Below are 14,854 nucleotides of genomic sequence, written 5' to 3'. Positions count from 1 at the left end.
GGCCCAGCCTCCTGCTCCGCCTCCTCTCCGTACCCCTCCCGCTCCTCCCCCCGCGGCCCAGCCTCCCCGCGGCCCAGCCTCCTGCTCCCTCCGGCCCCGCCTCCTCCCCGCCCTCCCCGCTGCCCAGCCTCCTCCTCCTCCTCCCCGGCCCAGCCCCCTCCACGCCCTCCCCGCGGCCCAGCCTCCTGCTCCCTCCGGCCCCGCCTCCTCCCCGCCCTCCCCGCTGCCCAGCCTCCTCCTCCTCCTCCCCGGCCCCGCCCCCTCCACGCCCTCCCCGCGGCCCAGCCTCCTCCTCCTCCTCCTCCTCCCGGCCCAGCCCCCTCCACGCCCTCCCCGCGGCCCAGCCTCCTCCTCCTCCTCCTCCTCCTCCCGCGGCCCAGCCTCCTTCTCCGCCTCCTCCCCGCCCCCTCCCGCTCCTCCCCCCGCGGCCCCGCCTCCCGCTCCTCCTCCTCCCCCGCCTCCTCCCCCCTCCTCCCCGCCCCCTCCCGCTCCTCCCCCCGCGGCCCCGCCTCCCGCTCCTCCTCCTCCCCCGCCTCCTCCCCCTCCTCCCCGCCCCCCTCCCGCTCCTCCCCCCGCGGCCCAGCCTCCCGCTCCTCCTCCTCCCCCGCCTCCTCCCCCTCCTCCCCCCCCCCCCCCCGCTCCTCCCCCCGCGGCCCAGCCTCCCCGCGGCCCCGCCTCCCGCTCCTCCTCCTCCCCCGCCTCCTCCCCCTCCTCCCCGCCCCCCTCCCGCTCCTCCCCCCGCGGCCCAGCCTCCCCGCGGCCCCGCCTCCTGCTCCTCCTCCTCCCCCGCCTCCTCCCCCTCCTCCCCGCCCCCCTCCCGCTCCTCCCCCCGCGGCCCCGCCTCCCGCTCCTCCTCCTCCCCCGCCTCCTCCCCCTCCTCCCCGCCCCCCTCCCGCTCCTCCCCCCGCGGCCCAGCCTCCCCGCGGCCCCGCCGCCGCTGCGGCAGTCATGGCTGCGGACGGGGTGGACGAGCGCTCGCCTCTGCTGTCAGCATCGCCGCCGGGAACCGTCACCCCCACGGCCCCGCCGTACTTGCAGGAGAGCAGCCCCAGAGGTGAGGCGGGCGCGGGCCTCCCGCTCGCTGCGCCGCGGCCGAGGAGGCAGGCCCCGGGGCGCTGCAGCTGGGGCGCGGCGGGCGGGTCGGCGGGCCCGGGAGCGGGGGCTGCAGACTGCGCCTGGCGCGGGCCCGGGTCCTTGAGCGCAGCCCCCAGGAGGGAGGGCGGGGTGCGGGCGCGTGCCCCGCGCCCTTCTCACGGCGGCTGTGCGTGTGCGTGTGCGTGTGCGTGTGCGAGTGCGAGTGCGAGTGCGTGTTTCAGCACTTCTTGCCCGCGGGCCGGGCGTGACAGGAATCGCCCCGGCGCAGCCCCCAGGCGCCGCTGGAGGAGGTGCACAGCCTTCGCGGCCATTCAGCCTTCCCTGCTGAGAAGCCCCTAGCACTGCTCACCTTGGGATCTGCCCTTGAAAGGGCTTAGCTTGAAAAATGTGCAGAGCGTGCCCTCGCCCCCCCCCCCCCCCCGGGCTCTGTTCAGTCAGGGAATTGTCTTACCAAGAGGAATAGCGGTAATCGATATTCCTAATATGCCTGAAATTCCTGCCTTTCCTTATTACTCCCCTTTGTAAGGAGTGTGCGTTAGCCTTGCTGGCCGATGAGGAAGCATAGGAAGGAAGATGGGATATTTCTGATGCATCTGGGTGAGGTTGAAATGAACTTACTTCTGAAAGTAACCCCGGCTAACCCTGCACGCATTTCTATTTATTTCACTTCTCAAGATGGAATCAAAAAAGATTTGATTAGCAGTGGGATCTGAAGAAAGAAGTGTATACGTGTGTGTGAGTGTGTGTGTGTGTGGGGGGGGGGTGTTTAGCAAACTATTAAAAGATCTATCTTTGTTCTAAGCCTTTTAGTGGCTTTCTATAGTAGAAAGAAGGTGGAGTCACGATTTATTGAAAAGGGAAGGCAAGACTTGAAAACCACTTAGAGTTATGAAAAGAATGGCCAAATATGGCACTTGCAAATGTAGCTTAAGTGCATCTCTCCCTTTCCAGCCGAATATGAGAGGAGTTTCAGAAATCCCAAGGAGACAAAATGTTAGTGCTTTCGAAAACGTAGGCAGATCATGTTTCTTGTAACACAACTTCTTGTAAGTTCAAGTCTGGAATTGGAGCAGTTGTAGAGCAAGTTGGACTTGTTTAGTATTTAAAATTTCCACTTAATGGTAACATTGTCCCCAACTTGAAGAGGAACAATCTAGGTCTTAGTCAACACCTTACAAGAAGCAGGACAAAGGAAAAAGATGTTTTGCTGTGAATAATGGAGTGTGATCAATCAGTTGAGAAATAAGGTGCAAAATGGGACAGAGACTTATCTACAGGAAAAACCCCAAGTCATGTTTGTATTAAAGGTGTATCAGAGGACACCAGCTGGAGGAATTTCCTTTAATGCACAAATTTGATATTAATAAAAAATCAAAATCGGGTCGGTCTAGGATAAGTTTAAACATTTATAAATGAATGTTGCAACTTCCCCAAGTGACCCTTTAGGGCAAAATATTTGCAGTTTATTAAAAGACAAGGTTTGGATTTAAACAACTGTCCTATGACAGATTTTCATGTCCTCTGTCTTACATCTTTGTTTTTGTATTTTTAGTCATAGTGGCTAAATTATTCCACAAATGTGTTCATGCTCATGGACCTGCTTATAGATTTCTTTATCATTTGCCACATATTTGTCTAATCTGGTAAGACCAGATTAACTGCACAATCAGGTACAAATCACAGTTCAGCCACTGAAGAAATTCAAAATATTAAAACGCAAAATGCCATGGGGTAAATGTTAAAGATCTTACTGGCTTTATTTAATGATTCGTGATTCTAGCAGCATCCCATCTAGCAGATAGAAAGGAGTTTCAAAAAGCTGTACCAAATGAAAGCCTTCCATGGGCAGAAGGGAGTGGGAAAAAGGCAAAAAGTGGATGGGTTGTGGCAAGATCACTTTCATTTAGGGGATGGGGGTGGTCTGTCAGGCAGATGACCTCACTAGTGCTAATAAGGTAGTTCTTGACGGACGTTCCAAGATTCCATTTCTGGGTGAGGCCAAAAGTGTAATTAAGGCTGTATTTGGTGATGTGGAGCTTAGCATAAGTGACTCCATTTTGAGCCTGTTGTCTTGTTTTTAACAACTGATTTAGCAAAAAGCCATTTCGGCCTTATGATAGAGTACAGTTGTGTTTTTTTTCCTTAAACTGGTAAATAAGACAGGTTAGCTAATTAGAAATGCTAATTTCATGTGGCATAGTACCTAGGAAGCAAGAAGCATAAATTAGAAGTAAAGACATTTTATGTTATTGGCATTTATGTCAGAATATCTTTTCTTAAATAACAAATAAGCATCTTCATAAATGTTTTGAGTGATACACAGATCTGATTCTAGGAGACCTGTGGTATTTACTCTTTCATTGATTCATTGGGCAGTATGGTGTGCCAGAGTCGGCTCTAGGTCAACAAAACTGACCAAACATGCCCCCTCTTGAAACCCACATCGAAATGAAAAAAAAGAATAAACACGGGGCTGAATTATTTGTATTGTAAGAAACTGTTCCTAGACCAGATGTTTTCAGTAGTTGACAGGAATTAAAGGTTGGGATTCAAAAGACTGGAATAGAATGTACTTTTTGATAATGAACTTTGGTTTATGATACCATTTGTAATCACCCAGAATTTTTTTTTTTAAGTAGTTAAGAGCCATAGCTAATGACTATTCTCTCCAGTTGAACCCTTTGCTATTTGTGTCACCACCGTCTAAGAACACGAATGTTAGCTCTCACTCAAAGATGAAATAATCCATTTTAGGTTGAAAATTGGTCAAGTATTTGTAGACAGGTTATTGATAATGTTGTGGGAAGCAGTTAGTGTTTCGCATTTGGTTTTAGCATAATGAGAATCATGTGTGGTCCGTGTAACAGCGCACCTGGGTTTCTGAGTGGAATACCTCTAGTGGTCTTCGCTGTCAGTATTGGATTCCTGCATAGAGTAGGAGATCATCTCTCCTACTGGACCATTTTGACCATTTTGTGGTCAAAATGCTCCATTTGGTACGTATGTCAGCTTTTATTAAGGCATAGAAATTAAAATCAAATAAATACACTTTTAGGCTCATTTGAAAAAAGATTGGAAGAAATATCACAAAGCTTACACAACTTGGCTATATTTATTGATTTCTTTATTATCTGCTAATTTTATAGGTGGGATATGAGACTTTACATTTATGAGACTTCCTCTGTGAAAAATGTTTATATTTAGGGCTGTCTAATTATCTCTGTATTTAATTGGGAAGGTGGCTATCTACTTCACTATAGTTTAAAAGAATTATTACACAGAGATAGTTTCATTTACCTAGTTCATTTATGTCATTCATGCAGCAAATAAATACATGAGTACTAGCCAAGCTCTGTGGTAGGATGGGAAGAACAGATATGGCCCCTCTTCCAGTTTAATGGGGGATATTGAGACATAAATTACACAATCGTTTGAACAAGTGCACAGCGCAGGGGCATGAGGACAATGCCAGAAATGTATCTGGTGCCATGAAAATATGTAATAACAAGATCTAACCTGGCTAGAGAAGACAGGAAAGGCATTCCTGAGACTTGATTGAGGTCTCAAAGTTGAACTTGGCAAGGGGTGGATCGGAAGAACATTCTAGACTAAGAAAACAGTACGTACAAAGCCTTTAGGAGGATTGAGTGTGGTGAGTGCAGGGAACTGAAACAAGGCCAGTGTGGTTAGAGTGGAAGTACTGATGGAGAAGTGGGTGTGGTGGATGTTCTCCAAAGACCCACCTCTCCCTCCAAAGAGCTATGCTTTTTTGACATTCAAGTCCTTGGATGGGTCCCCTCCCTGAATCTGGACTGACCCTGTGATTCAATTTTGACCTATGGAGTAAAGTAGAAGAGAGCTGAAAGACTTTGGAAACTAGGACGTTAGAGGTGTTGCAGCTTTTGCCTTGGTCTCTTATAAAGTGCACCCTGAAGAAAGTAACTTGTCCTGTCAGAATTTGAATGCACTGAGACTACCATGCTTTGAGGAATCCCTAACTAGACAGGTGGGGAGACTACACGGAAAGGAGGATGCCGACCAGCTCTCAGACCTGTGGATGAAGAAGCCATCTTGGATGCCCAGCCCAGTCGGGCCTTCAGATGACTCCAACCCAAGCCAAACTCTTACTGTAGCTGCATGATAGATTCTAGAACAATCCACAGAATCATGAAAGGTAGTATTAAACTGTTGTTTTAAGCCACTAAATTTTAGGGTGATTTGTTCTGCAGCAACTGATGACCAGAACAATAAGAATTGCTCAGTCCATGCAGGGTATTATTGGTCGTGTTGAGAAATTTTGCCTTCAGCAAAGGGTTGATCCAGTTAGATCTTTATTATTATCATTATTTAAACTGAAATATATTTGGCACACAATGTTACATTCATTTTAGGTGTAGAACACAGTGATTAGTATTTATGTTATGCTCTGCTCACCATATGTGTAGCTACCATCTGTCACCATACAACACTGTTACAGTACTATTGACTATATTCCCTGTGCTGAACCTCTTATCCGTGTGACTTCTTCATGCCGTAACTGGAAGCCTGTATCTCCCACTCCCCTGTCCCCAATTTTCCCACCCTCCTATCCCGTCCTCTCCACCCTCTGGCCACCATCAGTTTGTTCTCTGCGTTTATAGATCTGTTTCTGCTATTTGTTTTGTTTTTTAGATGGCATATGTAAGTGAGATCATACAGTATTTGTCCTTCTCTGTCTTATTTTACTTAGTGTAATATCCTCTTGGTCCATCCGTGTTGCCATAAATGGCAACACCGTTTTTTAATGGCTGAGTAGTATTCCATTGTGTGTATATGTGTGTGTGCATGTGTGTATGCACACCACATCTTTATCCATTCCTATGTTGATGGACACCTAGTTTGCTTCCATATCTTAGCTATTGTGAATAATGCTGCAGTAAACATAAAGGTGCATATATCTTTTCGAATTTGTGTCTTCATTTTGGGGGGTAAATACCCAGTAGTGGATAGAATTACTGGATCATATACTATTTCTATTTTTAATTTTTTGAGAAACCTTCATAACTTGTTTTCCACAGTGGTTGTGCCAATTTACATTCCCACCAACAATGCACAGAGGTTTCTTTTTCTCCACACCCACTGACACTTGTTTCTTGTGTTTTCGATACTAGCCTTACTGACAGGTGTAAGGGGATATCTCATTGTGGGTTTTTTTTTTTTTTTTTAAGATTTATTTATTCATGAGAGATACACAGAGAGAGGCAGAGACACAGGCAGAGGGAGAAGCAGGCTCTATGCAGGGAGCCTGATGTGAGACTTGATCCCAGGTCCATGAGATCACCACCTGAGCCAAAGGCAGATGCTCAACCACTGACCCACCCAGGTGCCCCTCTCATTGTGGTTTTGATTTGCATTTCTCTGACTAGTGATGTTGAGCATCCTTACATGTGTGTGTTGGCCATCTGTATGCCTTCTTTGGAAAAAAATGTCTATTTTTATTATTTTTTATTTTTTAAATATTTTATTTTATTCATGAGAGACACAGGCAGAATGAGAAGCAGGCTCCGTGAAGGGACCCCAATGTAGGACTCGATCCCGGGACTCCAGGATCATGCCCTGAGCTGCAGGCAGGTGCTAAACCGCTGAGCCACCAGGGATCCTAATTTTTTTTTTTTAAGATTTTATTTATTTATTCATGATAGACACACAGAGAGAGACAGAGAGGCAGAGACACAGGCAGAGGGAGAAGCAGGCTCCATGCAGGGAGCCTGACGTGGGATTCGATCCCAGGTCTCCAGGATCGCGCCCCCGGCCAAAGGCAGGCGCCAAACTGCTGCGCCACCCAGGGATCCCCAGGGATCTTAATTTTATTATTTTTTAAATCACTCTATTTCTAGATTAGAGAATGAATGGGACAGGAGCAAGAGTTGATGAGAATAGATGACTTGAGGGGCTGCTGTCTGATTTAGGTGATAACCTGTGAAGATAGCATGGACTCAGGTCGTGGTAGGAGTGGAGAGACAAGATGATATTAAGGATGTAGATTAAAGATGGGTTGATGGTGGATTGGCTGTGAGAGTGAGAGGGAGGTGGCAAGGCTATCTCTCAGAGTTCTGGTGTCCACAGTCTGATGGTGTGATTGCCCACAGTGAGACAACACCAGATCATGAGCTTAGTTTAAGACATGTGGCATTTAAGAGTTTCAAATATCCAAGAAGAGATGATAGATGGGCAATTGCATCATAGGTGTAGAGTGGAGAAATGAGGCCTGGGCTGAAAAATATAAAATTGTGTCATTTGCCTATTGGTAACAGCTAAAAACATGGATGTTGGTTCAGAGCTTCCCAAGGCCCTACCGCTGTGCCACGCAATGTGCTGAGATAGAACGGACATGGGTTAAGATACTGGTTCTCCTCAGTCCTTAGAACAGCAGAAGCCTTTAGGCCAGAGGCCTCCCGCTCTGTGTAGCTATCGAAATATTGTCACTTTTTCTGTGTACTGGCATGTGCGGAAGTTTGGGAAGCTATATATGAGACTACTTAGGGAGAAAGAATAAAGTAAAAAGAAGAGAGAGCCTCGGACAAAGCTTTGAGAAACTCCAACATTCAGTAACTAGTTAGAGGGGGACGAGCCCCCAAGAAGGCTGATGAGTAGCTTCCAGGCAGGTAGGAGGAAAACCAAAAGACTCTAATATCACAGAATCAAAAAGAAGAGAACATTTCAAGCAAAGAGTGGTCAAGCAGGTCAAAAGCTGCAAGAAAGAGCGAATAGATAAGAACTCAAAAATGTCTTTTGAACATTAGTTCAAAGGTCACATTAGTGACCTCACTGAGAGTTGTTTATATGCGTTTATAGTGTTCATGTTGAAATCCTTGGTAAAGAATCAAAGAATTATTCACTTCCATCTAATGCAATATTCTAATGTAGATTTATTTTAATTTTAAAATCATTTTAAAGCGACAACTTGCAGGAAGAGGCTAATATTCTTTTATTCTGAAACACTTAGGTTTCCTCTGAAATATAATTAGAAAGGCCTTGCCTTTTTCTTTTCACCTTTGTTTCACTTTTTTAAAATGTGCAAATTTGAGATTGCTTGAGAGAATCTTTTCAGTGACCAGAAAATAAATTGACTTTTGGTGTAAGGGGTAAGTTATTTACTACGTACTCCAGTACTTCTTACTTAGAAACTGTCCAGTAAATAAGGTGTATTTTTAGTGATCCTCTCCTGTCCGCTACCTGGCGAAGTCTAAAGTTAGAAATGGTGCCTTAGTTTAAAGTGGGGCAAAGTTTCATCTCACTTAGAACTATGTTCTGCACTAGCCTAGAGTTTTATTGAGTGTTAGTTCAGGTTGCGATCACAGAATACCATACACTGGGTAGCTTAAGCACCAAGCATTTATTTCTCCCAGTTCTGGAGGTTGAGAGGTCCAAGATCAAAATGCCAACAGATCCGTGTCTGGAGAGCTGTCGTCTTCCAGGTGGCCGAGTGCTGACTCCTTGAATCTTCCTCACATAGTGGAAAGAGAGCACGAGAGCTTCCTCTTTCATTCCTTTATTTACGACACTAAACTCATGCATGAGGGGTCCACTCTTCTGACCTAATAACCTCCCAAAGGCCCCACCTTCAAATGCCTCTACCTTGGGGTTTAGAGGGTCTACCTGAATTTTGAGAGGACGTAGACATTCAGTCCATTGCACTAAGTTAGAGTTCTTGAATACATTTGGGCAGTCTATTAAATTTTGGAACCTCCTTGTGTCCTTGCAAAGTTTAGGGTTGGCTGTGGATTGGCAGGAAAAGATGATGCCTACCCGGACAGAGACCTTACACCTCATGTATAACCCGCTGTAAGATTGGATTAACTTTTCATTTTATTTGCCAAGGATTCTGAAGCCCACTGGAAGCCGGGTTCCCGCAATGGGTGGAAACAGATGTGGCACATTTGGGAGCAGCTACCTGACAGCCTCGATAGGGGTGTGCACCAGCCGTGGTGCTGAGTAGGGTCTTGCAGAGGCTTGATTTTGTGATCTGCTGAAGCTAATGCCACATTTAGGAGATTTTTTCAAATTGATTCTTGAATCAAAGTCTGCTTCGCTGAGGCCATGTCGTTAAGGGAAAATAGAGCCCAAACATGGTGAAGTGCACCTGCTTCCAGTTTCCCAGTACTGTGGCAAGCCCGTTTCCTATTAAGATCCTTTCCTATTATTTGGTGAGCATCAGTCTCCATGATTCTTTTATTCTATTTTATAATGCCTACATTTCCTCCTGGCTCTGCTCAGCATCTTTAATACATTTCATTCAGTCAGTCATCCTTTCAAATATTTGAATGCCTATTATAGTGTTCCAGATGCCTGGGAGCTTATGTTCCAGTTAGAGGCACATACATCGAGCACTATAATTTCAGAGTGAAGAAAATAAAGCAGCACATGAGGATGGAGAGTAACTGGCCACATGGGGAGTGTTTCAGATTGCTTCAGGAAAGATACCTCAGAGATGACAATTGCTCAGAGGCCTGGAAGATTAGCTGGAATCAACCACTGGAAGACAAAGGAAGAGGGTGCCAGGCAACTGGGACAGCAAGTATAAAACGCACTGTTTCAAAACATAGAGGGCAGGGGGGTAGAGCTGAAGTGTGGCAGCAGGGATTGAGGGACTGGACCAGGGAAGATGACACTGCGTAGGTCACCGTCAGAGATGTGGTTGCATTCTGAGAGTAATGGGAAGGCATGGAGGGTTTGGAGCATAGGAGAGACATGAAATACTTAGTTTTTAAGAAAATCTTCCTGGGGGTGCCTGGGTGGTTCAATCCGTTAAGCATCTAGCTCTTGATTTGGGCTCCGGTCATGATCTCGGGGTGGTGAGACTCAGCCCCGCATCGGCCTCTGTGTTGGGCGAGAACCTGCTTAAGATTCTCTCTCTCTCCCTCTGCCCCTGCCCCCATCTCTTAAAAATATGAAGAAAGAAGGAAAACGAACCTGGTTGGCATGTGGAGAATGGAGAATTGGATTATTGGGGAAAAATAAGAAGAGACTAGTAAAATATGATGCTAAATGGGAGGCTCTTAATGTGGATGGTGCTCTGAACCAGGGTGGAAGTGATGGAAACGGTGGGATGTGGATTCAGGACATATGTAAGCCTTGAACAGCAGGACTTGCTGATGGATTGCATCAGTGGGAAGAAAGGAATCACAAATCTCCAGAAATGACCCCAGCAATGAGGAAAAAATTGTTTTTGTTTTTTTTTTTTTTCTAAGATAGACGAACAGGAGGAGTTAGGTATGTGGGGCAGGGGGAAGAAGGACAGTGGAAATCAATATTCTGTTTTTAGACACGTTGAGCTTGAAATACTTTTAGCCCTCACTTCATTGGAGGTATCGAGTAGGCAGTTGGACACACAAGTCTGGAGCGTGAAGGGACATCAGGGCTGGAGAGTAAATGTTGCTCACCAAGTATTTATCATCCGTGTACTAACACTTCACTGTGGCAAGAGGTGATGATCTCAATTTCCCATTTATTCCCAAGGACTCTGCATGTTGTTTTCAGGAATGTCAAACTTTTAGGGTAGAGCATTCTGTTAAAGTCTTGCAAGATTGCCAGATGGATGCAGATGTTAGCCGGATGACTACAGATGTTAGAGAGGAGAGCTAGCCAGATGGATGTTCATAACTCTCTTTGAGGGCGGTAAGCAACTATCTGGGAAGGGATCCAAATGGGGGAAAAGCAGACAACACTGGATCCAGCTATGAGCTCAGCTACTGTGTGTTTTACTTTTATAAGGATGAAGAGATGTTGCATACACTGGGAATGGCATTCCTTTAATAGCTCATAAGAGGAAATACATTCTACCTACTATTTTCTGTTCTTTTAAGAGAATTTCTCTATGTGGGTTGGGGGTAGGGAGATACATTGGAGTTTGTGTTGCTTTGGCACTTTTCTAGATTCTTTTCTTTCCCTGATTGATGTAAAGTGAATTTCTTTTTCTCTGCAAGAATTTTTAAAAAGCGAAAAAAATAGAAAGCATGGCTCCTCTTGGTGGCCTTCAGGTGAGTTTCTCAAGCACTGTATAACTAAATCCTTCTAGAGTCTCAGGGATGAGCTCACCACCAGTTACGGTTTAGCCTGTGGGACCTGCCACTTGAGTTCTCTCTGCCAGTGGCTAGCTGTTGACCTTAGAATAGTTATTCTACATTGCTATGCCTCAGTTTCCTACCTGAGAAGGAATGATTTAGTATGTTCCTTTTTGCTTTTTTGTTCTATGCCAGTTTTTCTTGGTGAGGGATCTGGACACACCTAGGAGAATATAGCTATAACTTTATAGGTGGTTGTCATGTTACCTCCCTCTTTTACTTCCACGGTCCCTCTGTCACTGAAATCCCTCTCCTATTTTCCTTTGAAAATTGGGAAGACAATATGTTGAACATCAAGGAGTATTATGTGACTCTTTTAGGCATTGGAAGCCCAAATGGCACGCAGTATTTTCTTCTGTAGGATGTATTTGTACGTGCCACATGACTGGTTAGGGCATTGTATCAAACCACGTGTTTGTAAAGGTAATGGCAAAATCTTTCTTTCTCCCATACGTTGTCAAGTTGAGATATTTAAGCTTGGTAGACTCATAATAGGGATTTTAAAACAGGATACTTCTTGTACGAAAGCCTCTAATTGTTCAACATTTGAACATGTGATTTCTACGGAGGGAGAATTTAGGGGAAGGTATGTGACAAGATGAAATTTTATAGTTTCGGAGATTTAAGTGCTAAGATTTCACAATCCAGAGGAAAAGCAACACATGGAGGTGATAGTAGATTTAAAGTGAGAAGACTTGCACAAACACCTGAGTTATTATTAATCTTAGGCCATAGGATGTTTCCCCAAAAAACACTGATTTCTACTGAGCTGAATGAATTATACCCATTAATACAAAAGTATTTCAAAAATGCATAGGAAAACCATTTTTTGAATTTATATTTATAAATATATTTATATTATATTTATATATATATTTATATTATATTTATATATAAATAGTATTTTCAAATTTATATCACCAGAATTCTATTCTGGTGATTCTCTATGTAGAATACTTTGCCATGCTCAGTAAAAGAGTATTTGCATTTACTACCAGCCCTAAATTAAGACATAAGTTGTTGTTAAAGCTACCAGACATACCCGAATACAAGATGACCTAAGTGCCATATTTTAGAGCCTGCCCCACATCTCTGTGCAGGTCCATGTACTTACACCTTGCATTTCAGTGTGTTTGATTCGGTCCATTACTCCGGCCTGTCAAGGATTTAATGGGAGGGATCCTTCCTGTTCTGAAATGGAAAACACATCACTGTGCATATATGGTTTTACTTAAGACCATACTCGTTGCCTCATACTGGTATCATTTATTAGCCACTTCTAGTGTTTTCAAGGTAAGGGTATACTGTTTACTTCCTATGAGTAGATGAATAGGAAAGGAGTTTTGGAAACTAAAACATTCAAATTCTACCCATCCATCAAAGCCTTTTTTCTTTCGTAGAATCCTTTCTAATCTCTATTACTGGAAGACATATGTTCTCAAATATCTCTCCACATTTCCATTGTATGGAAGTATCCCTTGATATTTCCATTGTATATCTGTTTTTGTTTTTTGTTTTTTTTTTTTTTTTTTGAGAGTATAGAAAGTGTGTGAGAGAGAGAGGAGAGAGTGAGCATGTGTGAAGGGAGTAGAGGGAAAGGGAGAGGGAGAGAGAGAATCTCAAGCAGGCTCCATGCTCAGTGTGGAGCCGGATGCAAGACTTGATCCCATGACCCTGAGATCATGACCTGAACCAAAATCAAGAGTTGAACGCTTAACCAACTGAGCCATGTGGAGATGCACCTCCATTCTATATTTTAACATTTATGGTGTATATGAGCCCCTCAAAGGAGACAGTGAAGGAGATAGGATTCCTGTATCTTTCATTGCCGTGTCCCTTACATAGCCCCTGGCAAATGATCTAATACATCTAGGCACTCAACAAATATCAGTTGAATGAATGAAAGCAAGGAAGGATGGCATGATGGGGATTTTGAAGTCACTCGGGGAGTGAAGCTTTTGCAGCTCGAGTAACAGGAGAGTAAAAGACAAAGCGATCCCGCAGAGCAGATAGCCAGATATCCTTCCATGTTAGAAATGCCCGCATGGCAAAGGAGGGAGCTCCAGGGCTGTACCCTCTGCTGGCTATAATGAGGAACTTACTCTCTTGGGTTAACTTCTGGAATTCTTTAGCAATCTCTGTATTTTGAAATGAAAGTTAATCCATGAGATAAAAATATCTAAGCACTAGAATTTAAGGGACTTATTCACTAAATATCTTTATACATTCATTGTATGCTTAGAAAATATTGTGGTGAGAAGTTCATTTTATTTCATCTATGTGTCTGATTTTGCTTAGATTTATGGTGCATATGTGCCAGATTCGAAAATTGCTGAACTATTGACTTCATCTGGAATCTTTTAATCCCTAGGTCATTTTTCGAATGGGTGAAATATTTTAAGATAGGAAAATACTGAGTATAATGTTGTCATTCATCTAATTATGTCGGACCTTATTTGTTTGTTTGTGTGTTTATATATTTTAAGTAATCTCTGTGCCCAAAGTGGGGTTTGAACTCACAACCCTGAGATCAAGAGTGACATGCTCTACCAACTGAACCAGCCAGGTGCCCCTAATTATGTTGGACCTTACTTTTTGTGCCATGCTGTTTCATATATTTAAGCAAATAAAAGTACAAATCTGGTTGAACTTTTTCCTTTCCCATGTATTGAGGTCATTTTACCTCCTTATAGTCTCTCTTTTCTAAAACGTCTTGTAACAAATTTGAGACACAATTATATTTGAGTTCATTTTATAACCAATTTATAAATACTTGTAAACTGTAAGTTATCGCTTAGTTGTCTTAAAGGGTTGTCTCTTTTTCTTTTAGAAATGCACAGTCTTTAGAAATGTAGACATGTGGTGAAAATGAGCTGTCTAGAAGAGTGACAGAATGGGAATTCTTTACCTTCCTTAGGCTATGGGAGTTTCTCGAGGCAAGTGCATTTTTTTTTTTTTTTTTTTGCCCTGGGCGTGCCAGTTTGTTTTTCTGTACTGAAAGTAGGTGTCTCTATTTTTCTTGAAACAACATGCCTTCTTGGAAGCAATATTGCAAATAACAAATTATGAATGCAGCCATGCTTATAAACAATATGATTTCACAAAAATCATGTCAGAAAAAAATTGCATTTTGGGGGGAAATAGAGATAAGCGCAGTAATTGATAAAGAATTGATAAAGTAATTGATAAAGAATACATAACTTATTCACCGTCAATACTTGAAGAAAGCACTAGTGCCACAGGTGAAATGCATTATTAAAATGAGGCAGAAATATTGCCTTATGAGAAGTAGAGAAGCCGGAGCAGAAGCTTTTGTCATCCAGGAATTGGTCATTGGCAGGTCATCGGGCATTTCTTGCCAGCATCTCCAATTATGTGGCAGTGTTTTGACACAGCCCAAATGCCTGGGATCACTAAGGGAGGGGAAGACAACAGATTAATAGCTCAGGGTGGAATTCAGTGCTCATGACTGCCTGTTAGATAAGAACGCCCGGTTTGCTGGTGCCTTGGGTCCTGCCATGGGCACACAGGAGCCCTTGCAAGCAATATTGGAGGCATTTGGGATGTAGACTGATACTGGTTCCAAGCTGATATTACAGCCACACTCAATAAGGTTTGGCTGTTTTTCTAGAGCTGCTGTGTGGAGAAAGGATTTA

The 14,854-nt window shown here is 44.2% G+C and overlaps 1 protein-coding gene across 1 annotated transcript in view; it reads left to right on the top strand.

Annotated features, from left to right (window-relative positions):
* Positions 1-897: 897 nt before the first annotated feature.
* PIP4P2 (phosphatidylinositol-4,5-bisphosphate 4-phosphatase 2) overlaps positions 898-14,854 on the top strand; it is a 56,153-nt gene continuing 42,196 nt past the window's right edge. Inside the window, exon 1 of the mRNA XM_038579723.1 lies at positions 898-1,054. Within this exon, the coding sequence (XP_038435651.1) occupies positions 949-1,054 (106 nt within the window). The 5' untranslated portion in view covers positions 898-948. The remainder of the gene's footprint in view (positions 1,055-14,854) is intronic.

The sequence above is a fragment of the Canis lupus genome, chromosome 29 (assembly GCF_011100685.1).
Source record: "Canis lupus familiaris isolate Mischka breed German Shepherd chromosome 29, alternate assembly UU_Cfam_GSD_1.0, whole genome shotgun sequence".
In the NCBI taxonomy this organism is placed as follows: Eukaryota; Metazoa; Chordata; class Mammalia; order Carnivora; family Canidae; genus Canis; species Canis lupus.
This window is presented reverse-complemented; position numbering and strand designations above follow the sequence as displayed.